The sequence below is a fragment of the Cygnus atratus genome, chromosome 19, assembly GCF_013377495.2.
Source record: "Cygnus atratus isolate AKBS03 ecotype Queensland, Australia chromosome 19, CAtr_DNAZoo_HiC_assembly, whole genome shotgun sequence".
Classification (NCBI taxonomy): domain Eukaryota; kingdom Metazoa; phylum Chordata; class Aves; order Anseriformes; family Anatidae; genus Cygnus; species Cygnus atratus.
The window spans coordinates 3,635,270-3,656,737 of NC_066380.1; the positions used below are offsets into that span (position 1 = coordinate 3,635,270).

The following is a 21,468-nucleotide window of genomic DNA, read 5'->3' on the forward strand; positions in this document are numbered from 1 at the left end:
GGCATCCTTCCTGCTGGAAGGACAGAGACTTACGATGGGGCCAGGGAGACCTCGCTCTCCAGGGAAGCCTCGCAAGCCTGGGGGTCCATCCTTCCCGGGGAGGCCGGCAGGACCAGGATCCCCCTGCAACGACAAGGACAAACAGCTAAGGATCTGCAGATGCCATGGGGGCACGGCTCCTTTCTCTGTGCCAGAGCCTTGACGAACCCTTGCGAAACATCATTTCTTTACTCGATCATCCCTCTCCACCTCTGGGAGAGGGGCAGCCGTCCAGGCGTGCAAGGAGGGGAAGCCAGCAGGCTGCTCATCCCTACCTTGGTCCCTTCCTTTCCAGTGAGGCCAGGGAGACCTTGTTCACCCGGGGGACCTGGAGGACCTGGGTGTCCCCGCTCACCCATGGGACCCGTCTCACCAGTCGGACCCTGAGGACAGAAAGCAGGGAGAAGGCGGTGGGTGTCACCAGAGCAAAAAATGGAGGAGGTGAAGGGTAGCAGTTTGCTCCTTTAGGCTGCCACGGGATGCAAAATGCTTCTTCCCTCTTCCATCCCCTGCAGCATCACCAGGAATTCCCGCGGAGATGCCTCCTTTGGCACCTAAAAGATCTCTGGTGTGGAAGTGGACAAAATTGCACTGAACAGACAGGAGGTACAGGAGGTATTTGAATGAAAGCATTCACATAAATGAGATTATCGCTCAAATTATTACGCTTACTTGTTTTTTTAATTGAAAAATTCCTAAGTATTCTACAATCATGCTGATTTGTCCTAATATGGGGAATAAATAATGGATGAGGCTTGTACTACACAGCGATTGCTGCCTGGCTCTGTGCCGTACACGGGCACTGATGGTGATGAGTGTGCCACGAGGCCCGGAGCAGAAGGTTCCCCAGCGGCCCGTTTTGGAGGAGGACACAAGCCGTGAGCACAACGCTGCAACAACCCTGCAAGCCAGGGTCTGCTGGGACCGTGGTTGTGATTCGTGTCACGCTGCAGGGTGCCACTTAGCCTAAGCAGAACGAGAATGCCGCGATCGCTCGGCAGCCACACATCACACTAACTACACGCTGCCGAGCCAAAGAAAATTGCCACGGAACCTAATTTGCACTTGAGAAGATAGACACAGTCAGGGAATTGCCCCTAATCATGGAATTTACAAATCAGAGAATTTACACTGTCATTAAAGAGGACAAATTAATTGCTTTGTAATTAAAGAGCGACCTCCCTGGCAATTCAGGAAAGAAGACAACCAAACCCCAGTCCTTCTCAGCCTAGGACTCCACCTATGAAACCGATGCACGAGCCCTGCATGCTTGTACTTAAGGGGTACAAATTCTGGCTGTGTAGTTATTATTTCCAGATTGCACTGAGATCATTGCAACTGAAATAAAATTAAGAAAAAAAAAAAAAGCACAATTCTGACAGAATCTGGCAGCACTTTAGGTTAAGCAGGGATGCACTTCCTCATAACGAAATGTCACACCACTCTTGCATCATGCTCCTACTGCTCCAATTGCCCCGGTAGGTTGCACAGCCCTTCTAAATCACATCGAACTCTTTGGTCCTTCTGTCAGGCTGCACACAGCTGGTCTGTGTCTCCCACCCTGCACCCGTTTTACACCAGAGAAGCTCTGTTAAGTTCACAGGAGCCACCTCATCTCCAGCAGGCCTCACACACCTTGTCTAAGCACCATCCTGTTCTGTCCCACCCTAGGACGCATGCTGTACCTGGAAACATGAGCCACAAGCGGCTGATGCAAGCACCGATATTTGTTCCTTACCTGAGGGCCTACAACACCAGGGGGGCCTGGAGGGCCGGTCTTGCCTTGGAAACCCTGTTAGAAAAAGGGAGAAGACAAAGAGATGACACTTCTGCCACGGAGCACTCCCATGAGGCTCACAGCCGGCTGCTGCCTGCTCCTCCCTGGCGGAGCTGCTGACCGTGAGCGAAGGGCACCCGAAGGCAGAGGAAAGGAGAAATCAAACAGAAAATGTAAAATATGTATCTGTACATTTATGGGGGCAAGAGAGTGGTAGAGAAAGGAACTATCGAAGCCTTTCGGCTCCAGTGGAGGGTTCTGGGAGCTGCCTCAGGGAAGGAGTGGGTGTTTTAGTGGATGGCCATCAGATCTTCAGCTCAGCTCTGCTGGTTTGGTGGAGCTACTGTGGTTTGGCTGAAGGACTGGCCATATAAATAAATAACAATAAATTGCTACGCTCATAAAACCCACAGAGGAAATGGCTACTAAGGAGTCAGAACGTGCACCACTCTTAATGCTTAGCAATTCTTCATCACCATTTCCCTTCTCCTGCTCCCAATTCCAGAGCGGTTCCCAGTTTGAGCTTCACTCCTCGGGAGCTCTGAGGCTGGGTGACTGCAGGCAGTGCCAGTCCCCAGCCCTGCAGAGTTTTATTTCCTTCCTCAACATCTGCTGAAAGAAATCACAGACGTGTTTCTCTCTGGATGGCCAAATGATGAGTAACGAAGTCTCCACGACAGCTACTTATAATGACATTTAAAGAGTGGCAATAATGAACTATCACCACTGCAATTGTTTAGTTCTCCTAAGCCACTCTTTAAAAAGCACATTAATTATCAGTCTTACTATAGCAGGCTGACAAGCTTGAGAAATGTCAGTTAGGGCATACAGGCTATTTTCTCATTGCCACAAAAGATGAGCAGATAAGTCCCAAGCCAACAGTTCCGTGTCATGCTAAGAAACTACTTAAAGCTACTCTAGCTGTCTGCAGATCACAGAAAATATCGTGTCATTGATGAGGAAATGGCAAGCCATCATTAGGAAAAGAATGTACAATTTAAGCTCTTATCTTAGAAAAATACTTCAAGTGGCTCCGTGCGGGACTTTTCTTTTCAATCTGAAGAAAGGAGTTTCCTTTTATCCTGTCTGAACTACGGGCACAGAGCTTTTATTTTTTGTTTCTCTTGTCTTTTTTAGATCCCATCTTAATAAATCTAATACGGCCAAATATTTTGGCTTCCTTCAGCATGACTGTTTGCTCCTAAATGAAGAGCAAAATCAAGGGAACTATTTGACACACAGACTTGTTTCAGTGTTTTGGTGTTAGGTTTTCTAGCATGAAGGTACAGAGTGCACTAACAAGCTTACTGATGTGGAAAACATACTCAATTTGTTATTATGTTCACCTCCTCTCTTTTTGGCACTGTGCAAGGCAGGAGGACAAAACAGTGACTTCTGCTACCTGGGTCTCTGCACGTGTCTGCATGCATCCCAAGAGGATTCAGGGGAAAGCGATCTTTGCTTGTTCATGGGGAAGATTAACAGGTTTTAGAAAGGCAAGTTACTCCCAAAGGCAGCTATCAGGGAATGCTTTCAGACCCAAAATGATTGAAAGCCCATTCTCCACTCATATTCATGCAGACTTGAGAATCTGCCATTTTATTTCAGTCTCAGAAGTTGATAACAGCAGATTCAAGTAAAATTTCTACTGCCTTTTCTGATTTCAGCATAGGTGTCCTGGATATTAGAGATAACTCACTGAAGGAAGACTAAATGTCACAAGCAGACTCTGGCAGGTGAAAACTCTTCTCTCCATCTTTAAGTTAATCCTGACCTGAGGACTGTGCGCTCAGAATACCACAACCATCGCCATAAAGTCTGACAGAGCATAAATACCCTGTGTGGCACCGAGCAGTGTTTGCATTGCCTTGCTTAGCAAATGCCAGGCAAGTTAATTAAATTGTTGTGTGATAAGTTGAGGGGGGAAAAACGCACGATGTGCAAAGCCTTCTCAATGCTCATTTGCTAGGAAAGGCGGTGAAGAAAAACACAAGGCTGAGTGGAAGAAGTTGGGTTTCCTTCCCACAAAATAAACACAGAACAAGGAGTCTATTTGCTAACATGCAGCATGCAGTGCTGGGGAGAGAGACATACCAACAGCAAATGAACTGGATTGTAAACAGCCGAGGAAAAAGAATCAACATCCCCAGAAACGCCAAACAGAGAGGTACTAATTACTGCATGCAGAAAAATACACGGCAGAACAGTCATTTTTGCTTAGGGTATCCTTCAAGCAAAAAGGGGCAGAGAACAGACCACCAGAGACGCACGACAGCCATCATACCTTCCACATGCCTCATCATTCTCCTTTGGTGAGAAACACTGATTACATCTGTGCAACGAAACCTTTTAAAATTGACAAAGCAGTATGCGCACGACGCGGTAAGGTACCTGAACGGCCAGAAGCTGCTCCGTGGGTTGCAGCAAGGGACATTTGCTGGGGGGGAGGCCTTAAGCAAAACTTGGCGAGACCCTTGTGAGTAGCTTTGGCTAAAAGGCAGCGCAGCAGAGATGCTCTGACTGATGTGCTAAGGCAGGGCTGAGAGGTGAGCGTGCTGCAGGAACTGGCGTGGACAGAAAAGCTAGAGCAAAACCATTGCACCACGGATCTTGGTCGGGAGTTGCCTTCCTCTTGAAACAAGCACTGCCAAAACAGGGCTGCAACTCTTTTCTGGTGTGCAACCGTTCTTGGTGCTGGCCACATGGTGCATCAAGAAGGGAAAAGTGTTTATTTCTCCCCATGGTGGGCTCCAGAGAAAGTAAAACTGCCCCTGACCTAAGGCAGCTGTATGCAGAGAGCTGAGCGCTGCCCAGCTGAGGAGCGAGCCTGTCTTGCACGAAAGATCTCTGTTATCACAGACCTAGAGTTGTGAGACCTAAAACCTGCATGTTTCCAAAGGGAGTGGGGAAGAAAGCACAGATTCGCCCGCAGTGCTCCTACGAGTGGGGCAGAGGCACAGCCCTCCCTTCATCCTCCTTGGAGCACAAAGGGACCAGTGCTTTGGTGAGTCCTTGGGGTACAGTGCCTGCACAGAAATCACTCCCAGCTCCTTCTCCACTTCAGAAAGTAAGCACCACGCTGAGTCCTGGGGTGCTGACCCAGCCACCATCCTCCCACCTAGCCAGGAGCTGCCCCTGCAGCACACAGAAAGCCAGCTGCTCCGGCACTACTCGCCGCCCTCGCTGCCTCTCTGCTCAAATCCGCTCTGTGCACGATGCACGTGCCCCCCACGATCTATTACGGGGCCAGAGAGAGGGCTTGGTGCACGGCCTTCACCCCAATCATCATTAGCCCGAGCCGTCCTGCTCAGAAGAGGGTTGCTTCCTGTAGACCACCCCACGCAGCTGGGGACACGCAGACCACGGGGGGAAACAAACGGGCGGCCCCATCTCCCCAGCTGCACAGAGGGGTTTAGAGAAACCAGCCAGCAAGATGAGGCTCAGGACTAATGATCTGCCCAGGATTTTTGGCTACTTACAGTTTCTCCTCTCTGTCCGGGGTGACCAGGCAATCCATCCTTCCCAGGAGGACCCTACGGCAGAAAATCAGGGTGAGAGGGACCATGACCAAATGCAGTAGTAAAAATAAGGTAAAGGACTGTATCGAACCTGCTTGCATCCTTGCAATAATTCCTACCCATTTTACAGTGAAATGGGGGTGCTTAGAACCCTAAAAGATATATCCCTTTCCCACACATCCCCCAGAGATCTTACAGGTTTATATTACAGATCCAGACACTGAGCGAGCTGTCACCACAGGGAAAGAAATCACTCCAAAAACTTTTCTGCGGCTCCCTACCAGTGTACAATAATTGCAGAGACAGACGTGTTACTCTGTTGTGCTGTCATCCCAGTGTACAGAGGAAAAATAAAGAACAGAGTAACCATGAAAGATCCTAGTGATATTGAGTCATTAGGAAATGAACATTTATAATCAGCTGTAATTTACTTGCCTATTTAAAATCTTAAACCGCCGGGTTATTATCATGATGGCTCAGTAATGCCTTTTATTGGGCATGTCACCACTTGTCAGAGAAGCAGCTAAGACTGAGATGGCACAGGCAATTACAGCTGGCTGGAAAAAAGAATCTTTATGTACGTTTTTGTATGTTCTGGAAAGAGAGTTACTCACAGGGGGGCCTTTTGGTCCGGGAAATCCAGTTGGTCCTTGAGGCCCTGGTGGTCCCTGGACACAAAACAAGGCAGAGAACACATGGTTAAGGAGTGTATATGCTTTACTATGAAATACCAGCTCTGTGTGAACAGTAGATGATCACAAAGAAATGGAAAAAGGGCTCGTTCTGCCCCAAAGAAATGCTACTGAAGTGCAAGGCACAGCTGCATGGGGCCATCCCTCAAAAAAGAAAAAGCTTGGAGAAGTAAGAACCACAGGGCACGTGTAGCCGAGCATCCTGGCCAGCTGGGCAAAGTGCTGCAAACACAAAGAGGGTCGTCCACCTCTTAGTGCCACCTTTCCCTCCCAAAGCTGTGAAAAATAGGTCTTCTCCCATCCCAGCTCAAGTGAGGGCTCCAGGAGCTACCAGCTCACGCAGGGATGAGAAGGAGCCCGGCTCTTTTGGGGCCGGTGCTGCAGGCACCCACTGCCCTTCACAGTGCTGCAGTGTCATCAGCAAATGCCCCTTCGCCCAAAGCCATCGAAATGTGAAAAGCACAAGGCCAATTCCATGTTTCCCACCTGGGAAATTTTGTAGAGAATTTAGAGGCAAAAGAAAAATTTTTAAAAATTGCAGATATTGAGGTTACAGTCATGAAAGTCCCATTGCTTCACTGTTTTCCACCGAGCACGCTGTAGGCTGGGGAAAGCAGAAGAGGTCCTGGAGGATCCAACTCCTCCAGAAACCAGGCTCTGGCTGTCAGCACAGACAGTGTGGGGGGCTTTTCCCTTTTCCCACGGAGCAACGTTGGCACAGGACATCCAAAGGCCCGCTTGAGCCTCACTTGTAGAGCTCAGAAGCGCCGTAAGGGCTGTGTGTGACTTGTGAGACCTCTCTCCACACCAATAATTTTCACCTGTTTTTTTTTTCTAAGCACTTTCTTAGGCCGTATCCTGGCTGCAGGGAGCTCCCCACCCCTTTCTGCTTCACGGGGCACTTGGTAGGGTGCTCGCTGCAGGAAAACCCCCGCGCTGTGAGCCCCCACCTCTTCTGCCAGGTTAAACCAGCAGAGGTTGCAGGTCCCTGCCCCAGCCCCACGGCGCTGCCTTACCCTTTCGCCAGGAGGACCAGGGGGGCCATCGCCACCAGAGTTGCCCTTTTAAGGATAAACAAAAAAACAAAACACCATTAAAAATACATGCATCACCACCTCAGCTGCTTCACACAAAGACTTCAAATGGCACCGACCCCAGGGTGAGAGCCCACCCCCCAACCCCTCTCTATCAATAATTCTCCATCAGGGACAGCATCTGGCTACAAACGAGCGGCTACTCATTCCCCCCACACTGCTTGATAAAAACACAGGGAAGATAACGTCAGCGGGTTCGGGACATCTCCACCAGCTAACAGCCTCCCTCGGAGAGATAAATGCCACAGCAAAAGCGAGGTATTTATCAAAAATTCATGCCAATACAAAGCCGAGGCATTTATTTTTAACGCCGGCAGCGCGGCGGTGACAGCGCCTCATTACGACAGCTTTGCTTCCATCACGCCCAGCAATTGATGGTCACTTCATTGATTTCTGCAGCAGGTGCTAGAGCTGAGAACGCCTCCGGATTGGCTGGCAGAACAATGTCTATTGTGTCTGATGGCCAATTGTTGGCCGGCAGTTTGCATGCAAAGCAGCTCAGCATGGTGCAAGGTTGTGCAAGGCTCGGGGGAAGCGTCAGTGGAGCACAGGGTTGGGGTGGTCCCTGGTACGGGGTAACCCTGGGTGCAACGGGGCCTCAGGTCAGGCTTCGTGCTGAAACAAAGCCATTGCATTTTTAGGACCTGTGCATAGACTTCTCAGCTGGGTTATGAGCTATTTGGCTGGGTAATGCAGATCAGGAGGGCTCAGCTTCCAAAATACAACGGAATAAGGAGAGAAAGGAAATGGAGGAAATGAAGCAGATGGTCTCTAATGCTGACGCTTTTTAGGACATAGTTCTCTTCCTAATTACCATCATAGGCTCTCCCAAACCTTACCTTTGGGCCAGGTTTCCCAGTGCTTCCCCTAGGGCCTCTTTCCCCACGTGGACCCTTGGAAAGACAGAAAAGATGACAGTTTAGTGCTTTGGGTAGCAAGAAGAACTGCACTGTGATCAGACAAAGAGCTCATGAGCACCTGAGCTGCACGAGGACAAAGAGCAGTCCCACCAGCAGCACCAGGATGCCAGGAGCAGTGCAGACTGGACATCCCATTTTGTTATGGCTTCAAACCAGAACCACTGGTGAGCCCCAGCCCCAAACCAGTGCCCCCTCTGCTTGGCTTTAAGGCTGAAGGCCAGATATAGGGCCAGATCCTGCCCACGTAGGACATGAATCAGAGCACACTTCATCTGGTATTAACAAGCTTTCAAAATGCACAAGAAGGGTAAAAAAAAAAAAAAGAGGATGATTACCGTTGGACCGCGCTGCCCCCTTGGACCTGGTTTGCCAGGTGTCCCCTGCAAGGAGAAGGAACGCAGGTGAGTCACGGGCCAGCAGCAGCCACAGCCTGAGCTCGCAGCAGGGGAATGCACAACGGAGACCTATCGCACACAGACTGCCCCCAAACCTCTTCAGTTCTCATTTGCAATTAAAAAGACAATAGCAGTTTTACTCGTACAGTTTTTATACTGTTTGGACACGTCTGAACAGTAACCCCACTGCCCAGATGGCATCTAACACCTAAGCGACAGTCTTCTAAAAGTACCCAAAGTCCTTTAAACCCCACAAGGATACGCCCAACTCCTTGGACCACGCATGCTCCTAATAAGCCAGCAAACACACCAGGGACAGCCAAAAGCTCTTCTGCTCTGCCACCCCAAAATCCATAACCCCTTTCCCTGCTGATCTTTGCCCTCCCCTTCTCCCAGCTCACGCAGAGCATGAGCTGATGCACACACACGCTGCAAGACCTGCGTTAAACATGTGCAGAATGACAGCAGCAGAGCAGGAACCCTAACCCGAGCAGTTATTTTACGCTACACAAGCCAATTAAGCTGCCCCACATATTTACAAATCTTCCTTCATCTTTGTGAACTTTGTGCTAAACAAGTAATTTAAGACATTGCTTTGCAGCAGCGACAAAACAGCAGGCTTATGAGCTCTGACAGATGCAGTCAGTTCCCTGTAATGGGCGACTGTGATTAATTCTGACAGAAGAAAGACAAAGACGGCTGGGTTCTAAATCTGGCATTATGCTAAGCTCCATTACCATACGCCTAAAAGAAAAGTAAAAGCCCAGACCTTGCTACCTGAGGACACTGTTTTGGCTAGTGTCATTATAAAAAAAAAAAAAAAAAAAAGCCAATAGGTTTGACTTTCTTCCTTTGGACCAGCAGCCTACTATTTTTTTTACCAATCACCTGTTAAAGGAAGGAAGAGAAGGATTTTCTATGTAAGGAACACAGACGCTTAAAATATCATTTGCCATTTTCTGCCCCAAATCCATCATCTAAAAAACCTGCCTTCTCGTATTTGGCACTCATTAACCAGGCAAAAATAAAACAAGAGCTGGAAAAGTTTTAAATCAACTTTCTTCCAGCTGCTAAAATTAGCCCTGCTGAATCTTCCTTGTTCTGCGGTTCCATTTAATAAACACTGCTGGCATACTTTTTAAATTAATTACAAAAAATCATTCTGAAGCACTCCATCTGGTTTTCCTTTCCCTACGTGAGGCTGAATTTGGATCAGGTGGTGCAGAGTGCAGCCTCCCTGCAGGTAGCCCCCCACACTCCCTTCCTTCTTCCTCAATTCTATTTTTAAGCAAAATTTTCCCCCTGCTTATTGCTATCATTAATCATGCATACAGCGCTGCGTACTGCTGCTAAGAATTTATATAGCACTGTAAATGCACACAGGCCTACATTTTTCAAACACAGATACCGAAAGGAAAGGCATCTAAATTCAGATTATTTTTTAGGCACCCAAATAAATGGCCTGGATTTTGGCTCCCCCCATGCACCCTCCAGGCTCTGTCAGCCAGGGCGAGCAGGGAGATCTATTATCCCGTGCTAATGGCTGGGGATTATTAGCTCTAAAAATAAAGATCACTTACATTTCCAAGTATTGATTTCATGATCAGGTTTGGAAAGCGCCCAAGCCAGCCCACCCAAACTCACCTCGGGCTGCTGGGTGAAGCTGGGCACCATGATGGGGAGCCGCTTGCCAAAACTACCAGGATATTTTGCAGGGCACTCCTTTACAAAGACACCAAACACCCTTTTCTTCCTATTTTTTAACTTTGCCAGCCCCTGCGTGCAGCCAAAAGCTGTGGTTTCAGCTTCGGGGAGCTTTAGCACTGCCAGCACCAAAACTCAGCTGCTGGTGCTGGCCCAGCTGCTGATGCTGCTCGTGCTGCCTTTTATTTCACCTTTTTAATTTTAGGGGGGGAATGACTATCCATGTTGTTGAAATAATGAGGTGGAAAGCTTATTTCAATTCCTAGATGATGACAACTGTAGGAAAAACCTGTGATTCTTACTATTCTGGACACGTAAACAACCGTGTGGAGTATCATAATAGTAATACCTTGTAAAAAGAAAAGACAAACAGAAATGATTTTTGGTTGTTTCAGCTGCAAATTGGGTTACCCCGCAATGCACTGGAGAAGCAAATCTTACAAACTCTCTTTCTTGACTGCATGTGGACATGCTCATAAAGTAGCAAATTTACTGGTCTCGGGAGAAGCAGAGTGTAATTTATCAAGTCTAACTCAACGAGGCTTAAATTCAGTTGATGGTCTCCATTTGGTTCGTGCAGTGTGATCCTCGCTCAGTCTATTGTTCTCTATATAATCGCTTTCACTTATTTCAAATCAGATACTTGGGAGGGAAAAAAAGAAGGATACCGAAGCAGTCATTGAAAATCTGTATTTCTGCTCCTCTTATAAATTTTTCAAGCTGAGCTCCTTTTACTAAAAGGAGAGATTTGTCCATGAAAGTGTTTCTCTCTCCCACGCAGACAAACGCAGCAATAAAACAAGGGCGAGCTGCTGGACTAGGTGCAGAGTGGCGTAAACGGTCAAAGCGAACACTGGAGCGTATTAGAGTTCACCCAGCCTAATCCTTGATTATTTTTTCTCATTCTTACAGACAACCAACTCCCACTCTGCTCCTGAAGAAGCCTGCCATCCGAGCGGGCTGGCTCCCCGTCCCACCAAACGCAGCCAGATGAAGCAGGAGGGGTGCAGGTGCTCAGAGGGTGCACAGCAGTACATCTCCCCACCACTGCGGTGCCGATGCCCTGGTTTTTATCACCCAAAAATGCAACCCAAGGATTTTTTTTTGCATATTGGATAAGGCGGGTGGTAATTATACGGCTACAGTAAATTTGAGGCTGCTGTGGCAGCTGCCTCCCTCCTCCTGCCTGGCCGGGAGTGGAGGGAGGGGGGCTGTAGTTCAGAACAAGATGAAAATTACTCAGTGGGAAAAAAAAAAAAAAAAAAGGAGGGATATAAACCAAATTTCAGTGGCACAATATTAATGCAGTGCAAAGTGATTTATATTTTCTGTGCTCCTATCAAACACGTCTGTTAGAAGTCATTTGTATTTAAATGAGAGTAAAAGGGAAACTAATTCCATTTACTCTCCTTGCTCCCCCTATTTTTTGCCTGGGACCAGAGCTCATGAAGAAAATGACTGCATTTGTACTCTCCATCCCCTAACTCAACCTTGTCATCCACAAAATAAAATAATACAAAATAAAATAAAAGATCACTGGTGTATTTAGACAATTCCCTGCTACTCAAACACAAAGCCGAGCAGGGGGTGAGAGGTAGAGGAGAGTTCAGGGGATGGAGCCTCCACATTTTGAGGCCGTTTAGGAATTTAGAATAGCTCCACTTATTAAAAGGAGGAACTTGTTAAGTGTGTTTTCACCTGTGCATTTTGAATCTCAAGTTAGGTTAAGATGGTTCTGGCTGCTTCTGAATAGATTGACCCATCTCTAACAATTACCATTAATTAAAAAGCTCTTCATGCCCCGAGCAAAGTCTGGCAGCAAGGAAAGGATTCAGGTTCAGAGAAATCTCTTGAAATATCTTGAGGGAAAGCTTCCTGGTGAGTAATAGACATGCACTGTGCTGTCACTTGTGCCCACCACGGGCATCAGAAGCGTCCTGTCTGGGGACCGGGAGGTGACAGCTGCCAGAGAGGGATTTCACCACCATCAGTCCTGCCAAGGGCTGCTCTCTGGAGGGAAAAATCAGCGAAGCGGCCAGCCAAAGCAGCTCTTACCCGTGTGCCCTTCTCGCCGTTGGCTCCTGGGAATCCTGGGAAGCCGATCGAGCCCTTTTGGGGGAGAAAAAAGAGAGGGATGGTTCAGGACACTGGACGGGGTGGCTCTGTCCGGCTGTGCCAGGCGCCCGCTGGCCTGAAATAACCCCGGCCAAACTCACGGATGTCTGCAGCTCCTGGTGCTTTTTTTTTTTTAAAAAACCTTCCTCTAACAAAAACAAAATCGAAGACAGACCCGAAATGACCTCAGAAGCCAAATTTTCTCCAAAAATAACAAACCAAAATAAAAAGATCCATGCCTCATTAGAAGTCGCTGCGAAGGCCCAAGCCCACGCTTGCACCAGGTGCCTGGGGAACAGCAGGCTTTTGTGTTTAGCTCCTAAGTCACTATGTTGCACATGAAAATTTAACTCCTGGCTTGTTCCTTTCTGATGTAATTGCCTGGAGAATAGCTGCTGCTGCTTTTAAAATATGAATTAGCTGAAGAAATTCAAAAAAAAAAAATTACCCCAGAAAAAAAAAAGGCAAATTAAAAAATAAAACATCAACACCACAACCAGAAAACAATCTCTTGCACTTAATTATGTCTCCAGTGTTAAACAAGCCTGCTTTTTTTTTTTTTTAAGCAATGAACATGAATAATAAAATATGATTATAAAAAGAAAAAAAAGTTAACAAAAACATAAGTTCCCAAAGCCTCCAGGGCGTGTAAAAGCTGGGCTTTAGCTTCAGTCTATGGAGAAGAATTTGCAGTTTTAATTTAAAAAGGACATTTGAAAATGGCCCAAATGAAGGTGGGCGTGTAGGTAGGATATAAAGGATGTTTGCAAATCTGCAAATAGTTTTATTTTAATTTCAGGGAGATCCTGATTCATTAGTTATTCTTCCTCATTAATTAAAGTAGCTCAGAGCTTTGAAGATACAAGGCCCAATACCGGGAGAAGCACCTTTATGCCTATTGCTAGCACAAAAGCTCCCACAGAGCCCATAATCTGCTGCTCCAGCAGTCCTGCATGCCCTGCCGGGGGCTGCTGTGCACACTTTGCAGCCCCTGCCCCTGTGCATCTCCCCCCATCACGCTGCAGGAGGTGGAAGCAATGCAGAACACAGCCCATTCCCGACCAGCTGAGGGCTGGGAGTTATTTTTACCCATAAATTCATCCTGCTTCAGGCTGCCACGCGCCCTGGCCCCCAGCCTGCTGGGGGTCACCGTTGCCCCCCATCCCTGTGAACAGGGCTCAGCTGGGCAGCACCGCAGCACCCCCCCCAGTTACCTTTGGGCCCTGCCTGCCCGGGTAGCCGGGCAGTCCTGGCACGCCGAGTTTTCCCTGAAACACAAAAAGAAAGCGGGTCAGTGGGGGCAAGGGAGGCCTTGAGAGCAGCCACAGGTTTGCGCCAGCAAAAAGGGGAGAAGTTAAGCATGTAGAAGTCAAGAGCCAAGCTTACATAGGTGGTTTCCCTCCCCGGTCTTTTTTTTTTTTTTTTCTTTTTTACCAAGACTTTGCACCCAAGTAGATAACCCCAGAGAGACCAACACCTCGATGCACCCAAGTCACATCACTGCAGTAACTCCATCTCCCCTGGGTCCCATCTGGTACTCACGTTGAATTGCGCTTGCCAGCCTTTACACAAAGCTGCTGCACCTCCTCTTCATCCCTCTGCCCCAAAGCCACCCCTTGTGCCCCATGCTGGGCACTGCTCTGGCCAGACACCACAAAAAAGCCCCAAAGCAGTGTGTTTTGCTGTAAAACCCACCTGGGCATCTCCATCCCACAGACTCACCTTCTCTCCAGCAGGACCAAGAGGACCGGGATCTCCATTGGGGCCAGAGCGACCTTTGGGGCCTTCGGGACCATCCTCACCCCGTGGGCCAGGAGGCCCAATCTCCCCCTGTAAACCACAAGACGGGCACTGACACAGCAATACACACCATCAGATACTCTCTGGAGCTGCAGAGACAACTCCTGGAGAAAGTGGCTCAGCCAAAACCGTCCTTGAGTAAATTGTGGAGTGTTATCAGAGCACCAAGCTCCTGCTCACGCAGCCCGGCTATTATTTCCGACTACAGCCATCTTTTCCCGTGGCCCAATTATCCCATCTACATGAAGCACATCTCCACCGAAACAGCCTTCATTAGCTCTGATTGCAACGCACCCTTCCCGGCTCCCAAATCGCAGTTTGATGTGCAAGCAGGCCCTGGGAAGTGTTTAATTGAGGGCTGAGCTGGGCAACTGGAGAATAGAGATCGGGCTGGAGCTTTTGTGCTGAAAATCATCAGGAAATCTGAGCACGGGCAGATGGAGCCATTAACATGAATTGTTACGGCACTATGGGCTGCAGCACACACAACAGCTGTCATTTTGTCACGGGGCAGCAGGAGATGTCTCCTTGCTGTGAATACAGGCTGCGGCCTTCTCACTCACCGGGTGAGCCACAGATCTTTCTGTGAGGCTTTTGGATGCCGTTGTCCTTTCATAGCTCGCTGTAGATCACACAGATAACCATAAAACAGAGAGTTTGATGGTGGGAGCTGGAGCTGTGGGCACCAGGCGAGGACAGCAGTCGCCTCCCCAGCAGGCCACCCTCAGGCCTGCTGAAGCCCTTGGAAGCACCAGCTCCGAGGTGACACACGGAGTGTGAACCAGGAACCCCACCAATTACACGTTGAAATGCCAGGATTTAAACGGAGGATTTGATTTATACTTTTACAAGCCTTCACGCGAGGCATTCATTTTTCCTTGAAGCATGGGGAGAAATGAGCGCAGAGCTCTCCTGCGGCTGGGGGACACACCAAGCCCTGGGCAATGCAACCACTTGAAGAGACAGGCCAAGGGCAGTCCCTTGTCCCCAATAGCTGGATGCTAAGGACGGACAGACACACTGCAAAGCCCTGTGCTACAGCTGCTGCTCGCATCCAAGCGTGATTTGGGGTTTCTGGCGGTGTGTGTGTGCTCCAGTGCTTTTAAAAGCTTTGAAGCCAGGCAATGTGCCCTGCTGCTACAGATAAGAGTCTGATGTAAACCTGCACCCCTGGCAGCTTGCACCGCACTGCTCTGGGTTCTATTAAAGCATGTTCCCAGTAACTTTATAATCCATGCTGATGGCATGGAGACACATCAGGCGCAGCAAATAAAGACGCCTACCAGACCCTAGATGCAGTATTATAGGAGAAAAGAGATAATGGAAATAAATATGACACAGCTAGATTGTGCAGGATTCTTAGCTGTCAAAGCAGCAAGACAGAGCCCTCTTTTACTACTCAGTTTTATTTTACCTTCAAGATGGGACTAGAAAATTTAGGAATTTATAACCCCTGTGCTTGATGTGAACATGAAATTCCTGCATTCCTGCCTCGAGATCGGATATGCCAAAAGGACCCTGACCAGAGCCTGCCCTGCTGCTCCCCTAGAGCCATGTCTGCAGGGCTGGAAGGAGCACTACGAGACCTCATCGGTCACAAGCTCTTACCCGGTCTCCCTTGATGCCCATGTCACCTTTGAAGCCGGGGAAGCCATCTTCACCCTAAATAACAGAGAGGGGAAAAAACAAAGTGTACAGATGAAAGAAAAAAAAAAAAAGAAAGAAAGAAAGGGAAAAAAAGGCTTCTCTAGTCTCACTGTGTGGCCCCTGCACAAGGAGAACAACGTCAGGTCCCTGCACTGCCCGTCACATCGGCTTCTGTAAGCCCTGGGTGCACGCAAGCAGGCACAAGGACACACACCTGGAAGCCCAAGCAGGCTGCAGCTATCGAGGTCCCAGAGGGATCCCAAGCAAGTACTCCTTCACATCCCGCACTGGCTGACAGTCAGGATATCACAAATCTGGCTCGATATGAGTAACAACACCTTGCCAGTACTGGGAACCAATTATTTCTGAAGTACAACTGGCTTTATTTTCATAGAGGATGTTTTACACCATGCTTCAAGGGAACCTCTAGGACAGTGGCAATATTTCTTTCAGCCAGAAGGTTTAATTGCAGAGCTCAAATCAATAATGTATTTCATCCTACAGCAAATCTCTCATAGGCAATGAGGACACCATTCCCAGAAAGACCTTTCAAGTCTGTAAGGTCCCTGCCAGGACTCCCTAGCTCAAATGCCTTGGAATTTGCTGAATTTTGCTGATTTTTTTGCTGAATTTTTTGGAGCAGGAACAAAGGAATACAGAGCTGTTTAGGGCTGGAACCAGGTAAGATTTTTCTCCACTTCCATTGGGAGTACCCAATTGCATCTTTGACATACACACAGACAGACTGTGTCCTCGTTTTTACTGACTTGGGTCTCGTGAGCTGGTCTAATGACCGGGCTGGGTAGCACATCCCATGTGCTGTACTCCCTGGGTCCAGCAGTTCTCCAGCTGTCACATGCTACAAAAACTTCATCTCCATGGAATCGTGCCCAGAAAACTCAAGCCGCAAATTTTGTCAGGAGGAAATCACCCCAAAGCTGGGCCCGAGCTATCCGTAACAGCTGGCTGCAGCAAACAGCCCCGGCCCCGAGCAGGTCCTGGGGGCTGCACTGCTCCCAAGTGCAAAGAAAACAAAATTCTAACAAAATCCCCCCATACAAGAGAATTTCACAGAAAACACATTGTGCAGGACGGGTCTGCAGAAACGCTTAGAGGCTATAGAAAATCAAACAAAACATAGGGTGTTAACTCACCTTTTCACCTTTGGTGCCTTTCAACCCACGAACACCATCTGCTCCCTTGGAGAAGACAAAACAAGATGTTACATGGTACGTGTAAGCTTAAGGCTGGAGAATCATTAATAATGGTGATTTTTGCTTCCAACATCGACAATGGCATCTTGCAAACTGTGACGGTCTGAAATGCACTGTTAATTGAACATCACCTGCCTAATTTCCAGCTGTGAGTGCTTGGAGACTCAAACCTCTCCGGCTCAGTGTGGCGGGTGGGATTGGTGGTCTCTGCCTCTTCCAAGCCTAACCCCTGGAACCATGTTCCCAGGGATAAAACTCGTGATGAAAAGCTTGTTTTCTACATATATTTTCCCCCCAAAAAAACATTCCCTGAGTGCTGAGTACACTTGTGCATTCAGAGAAAGGCGGTGCAGGAGCTGGGCAGGGACACCTGGGCCATGAATTCAGTCTGAGCACACCAAGGAGATTTCCCTGTGGCTCTGCAGCACCCAGTCTATCACCCACAAAGGTTTAGCTTGGTTCTTTTTTTCACCATGGTTCTCACCTCTGTGCACGTACTGTTTTATTTTATTTTTAAAGCATCCTGCTGTCATATGAAACCCTGGCGCTCCCCAGATCAACGGCAAAGCCTGGATTTCATTTCTCCTGCCTGATGGGGTGCAGCCAGACCCTTTGCAGAACAAGTAAACACGTTTGAGGCTGCTCCTGAAGCACCCATTCAGCTTTTGCTTGCCCTGTAAGGCTTCTGCTTGCCCTGCAAGGGTAGCCCCAGCTGGATCCAGCCCCTCTCCCAGCTGCGAGAGTGCTGCAGAACAGCTCCTCGTGGTGGGATGGGGCTGCCAGGAGCCCATCATGGCAAAAACCAGAACAGGGCTCTAGATACTGGAACCAGGGCAGGAAGCAACACTGAATGGTGATGCTACTGAGGATAAGGGAAAGAGGATGCAATTTTCCAGTAGATACTACAAGTCTCAGGATTTGAGAGACAGCCAAGTATTATCTAGCACTAAACTCCTCCCCAGATCTGTCTCATTGCCCTCTTTGTTATTATGCTACACTCAATGCGAAGGCCACCACGGCTCACAGAGAAGCGATGGGTGGGAAGAGGAAAAAGCAGTAAGGCTGAACCTGGTCTGGGATGCAGTGCATAAACAGAAAACTCACTTTTTTAAGCAGCACTGTGGTAACTAAGTGCATTAATGTAGGTCAGTCCCTGTTTCCTGAGCTACTGGTTCTCCAGTAGCTGAACAGAGGTGTGGGGGGAAGATGATGAATTTAGCACTTCTGATGGAGGGGAAGAAGGGGGCAGCAACACAGAAAACTGCCTAGGGAAGCTGGTGGAGATGAAGGTACCAAGCAGGAGCAGAGAGGGCTCCACCTCGGCTGGCATTCACCTCTGGGAGAGGGACGTGGAGCTCTGCAAGGGCTGGGAAAAGCTCATGGGATCTCCTGCCTGGGGCACGGCTGGCTCCCGAGCCACCGCAGCTTACAAAGGACATGCCCAAACAGGATTTTCACCCCCTGAGAAATTTCACCAGGTTATAAATCAGACACGGTGATGCTGAATAAAACCCCAAATAAAGAAAAACAAGAGTTTAAAAAAAAAAAAAAAAAAGAAAAAGAAAAGATGACGACAAGCATGCCTGCAGCAAACTGCTGACTGAAAGGAGATTCAATGTCTCCTGGAGGCGTTTGCACAAACACGATTGCTGACCAGAAGCAGAGATGCTGCAGCACAGACGATGCCTGGCACAAAAGCCTTGCCTGGCACATCGTGTCCTCAGCCTGCAGCCAGCTCTGCAAGCTCCCCGACCATCAGAGGGAAAAATCACCTTTCAGTGTGTTTTTTTGCTTAGAAAAATCATTTATGCACTGAAAGGAGAAAAGAAGCAAAACAAAACTAATCTGACTGGTGCAGGCATTTGTGACATTGTGCAAACACGGTGCAGAAACCCTCCAGAGCTTCTCCAAGGCGAACAGTCCATGGAGGTGCTGAGTGTGGTCAGGATCTGCCCCCTGCTCTGCCACCAGCCCTAACCTCACCAACCTCCAGGCTCCTCATCTATCCTGCCTCTTGGGATAAAATGCCACCCTAAGGTATCCACGCCAGCTGAGCAGTGCAACTCCTGAAATAAAAAAGCCGAAGATTTTTCTCTTAAAGGAATATTTTGCGCAGGGCATTTTAACTTTTTTTTCTCCCTTAGGCATGTCAAGAAAAAGTATAATTAAAAGTACATCAAAATTTGTGCAGTAGAACAGGGTTCTGGTGAGGCGAGATCTAAAAATTATTTATAGCTGCAAACCCAATGAGACGCATTTTTCTCAGAACTGGAGATTCATTCATTTAATAGGATGCTGCTTGTAGGAAGCAAAACCTCTTCTGTATGCACTATGGATTTGGTGCATGACATACTTTCTGTAGATCACTGTAATGTGGAACAGTTCCACTTTAGCGGTAAACACAACAGCAACCATTCCCTAATGGACCACTATGTCTCAATCTGCAACCTTGCAAGAACCGAGATGAAAGCTTGCTTTGGTTAAATACATTCAGCTTAAATTTTGAAGGCAGAACGGCAAATGGGTTTCTGCTCTTGAAAAAATATACAAGGCGCTTTAAGAGGGTTTAAATTCACCTATCGTCACCAATCCAGCACAGACCCCTGTGGATTCATTGGACCTTTGGGAAGCAAGATGCAACTGCACCTGAACTAATACATCTTGATGGGGCATAATAGCCAGAGCTGAATTGGGAAAAACACCCAGCACCTTCTTACCGGTGTGCAAGTGCTGCAGGCAGCAAGGAGCAGGGAAGAGCTGGAATTCAATCTACTGAAAGAGCACATTACTGAGACGTACAAGCGCCGTCTGACAAGGTTTTGGATCAGGAGCATGAAAAGCTTGCTTTATTTTAGTAATAGGCTATTTTGTTTTATTAACAAGCCTTGTTAAAGTCTTCACATTCTGGCTGAGATTTACTTTGGCTGTAAACTGGAAATGACTGGAATGGGGCTGAGCCATGCTCACAAAGAATTAAAAGAGAAATCCCTCTAAAGCACTGAAGGATGCTAGAAGGTGTTATTGGAGAGCAGGGCACCTGTAATCCTCGTGGCCTGCAGGAAGACACAAGACTGAGGCTGAATCGAGCAGCAAACACGGTGTCACCAAGGTGGCCCTAAGCACCTGTGCCCACCAGCAGTGCTTCCTTTGCAGGTCAAAGCTTCTGGACCTGCCAGAAGGATTTGTTTCCTCCACAGTGGGCTGGAAGCTCTGCAGGTTTCCCTGTGGCGCTGCTACAGGGCAGGTAATGTGTTACCCATGGGAGTTCCAGGTCATGCCCCAAAAGCATGCTCTCCTACTGCCCCTCACCGTCCGTATGGCCACAGCACCAAAGCACGCAGAGGACCCTTCCGCAGGGTGCTTCATGTGACTGAGAGGACCTTGTCCAACTCCAGCATGAGGTAGAGATTTCTTAAGCTTCTTCTTAAGAACTTTTAAGCAAGCAACAGGGCGGACACTGTTTTGGCATCCTCCTTACCTTGACTCCGCGTGGTCCTGGATAACCAACGGGGCCCTGAGGACCTGGTGGACCCTGGGGTGAAAAAAACGCAAAGAAAAACACGTCAAGTCCATGCAAAGGTGCAGCAGTAAGGAGAACGTGTGGAAAACAAATATCCCAGCCATCTGGCTGCTTCAGACTGGGCGGAAATGGCAGTGGCCATCTGAAAACAGCTCAAAATAGCACGGAGTGCTACAGCAACATCACTTGGAGCAGGTGCACTCAGCTCAGCCAACAGCAAAGGTCCATACAAAAGGAAAGGATGAAGGAAAGAGACAGCAACAACTCGGTACAAAGGGATTTGTACATAAGACCAATGACTTGTGTTTCGGATTGAAAAAGAGAACAAGTCCTAGAGAGGAAGGACATGCTCTACTGCTGCCTCCCCACTCCCAAACCATCCTGGTTTCGCAGTAACACTCCAGCCCTGTTCGGACACGACACGGCTCAGGGCGATGATCACAGGATCAGAGGAGTTACTGCTCGAGGCACATGTCTCGGGTGCTGTCCTTTAGCCTTGGCGACATGGCAGGGAGGTGCTCATGGAGTTCCTTTCCGGCACCAAAAGCTGCCAGCCACCAATGACACCACGAGCTGTGCCGGATGCAGCACCCACCAGGAGCCCTGCAGGTGCTCCGTCACCACCCCGCTGCCACGCCATCCTGCCTGCTGATAAATCCCGCTCTTTTATCAAGCCCAGTTGGCTCTTATTCTCCTCAGTCAGCCAGCTAAACAACTACCCTTCCACTTCCTCCAGCCTGAGACAGGCACTTTTTCCAGCCTGACGGCCCAGCGGAGCCCAGGCCCCGCACAAACATCAAGCGCTGCCCCAAGATCACGGCTGCTGGAGAAATAACTCGAGCAACAAGCTGTGCGCCGGCCCTGCACCTCCACCTGCTGACTCCCTGACGTTTGCTAAATGTCCCCCACCACAACCACTGCCTGGCTTCTCATATTCTGTAGCTGCGAGGGTTTTGACTTCTCGGCCACAAGGGATGCCAGCAGGACAAGGGGCGCAGCCAGGGCTGCGGCCGCTGCTCTGCACAGGGCTGGG

At 48.6% G+C, this 21,468-nt stretch overlaps 1 protein-coding gene across 4 annotated transcripts in view; it reads right to left on the minus strand.

Moving 5' to 3' along the window:
* The window catches only part of COL5A1 (collagen type V alpha 1 chain), a 152,091-nt gene that overhangs the window by 24,659 nt on the left and 105,964 nt on the right, over window positions 1-21,468 (minus strand). For all 4 annotated transcript variants that reach the window (XM_035555043.2, XM_035555044.2, XM_035555046.2 and 1 more), the window contains exons 27-40: window positions 20,394-20,447; window positions 16,856-16,900; window positions 15,663-15,716; window positions 13,977-14,084; window positions 13,469-13,522; window positions 12,195-12,248; window positions 8,376-8,420; window positions 7,960-8,013; window positions 7,043-7,087; window positions 5,949-6,002; window positions 5,296-5,349; window positions 1,778-1,831; window positions 315-422; window positions 34-123 (exon numbers count right to left, since the gene is read on the minus strand). In XM_035555043.2, coding sequence (XP_035410936.1) covers window positions 34-123; window positions 315-422; window positions 1,778-1,831; window positions 5,296-5,349; window positions 5,949-6,002; window positions 7,043-7,087; window positions 7,960-8,013; window positions 8,376-8,420; window positions 12,195-12,248; window positions 13,469-13,522; window positions 13,977-14,084; window positions 15,663-15,716; window positions 16,856-16,900; window positions 20,394-20,447 — 873 coding nt within the window. The remainder of the gene's footprint in view (window positions 1-33; window positions 124-314; window positions 423-1,777; window positions 1,832-5,295; window positions 5,350-5,948; window positions 6,003-7,042; window positions 7,088-7,959; window positions 8,014-8,375; window positions 8,421-12,194; window positions 12,249-13,468; window positions 13,523-13,976; window positions 14,085-15,662; window positions 15,717-16,855; window positions 16,901-20,393; window positions 20,448-21,468) is intronic.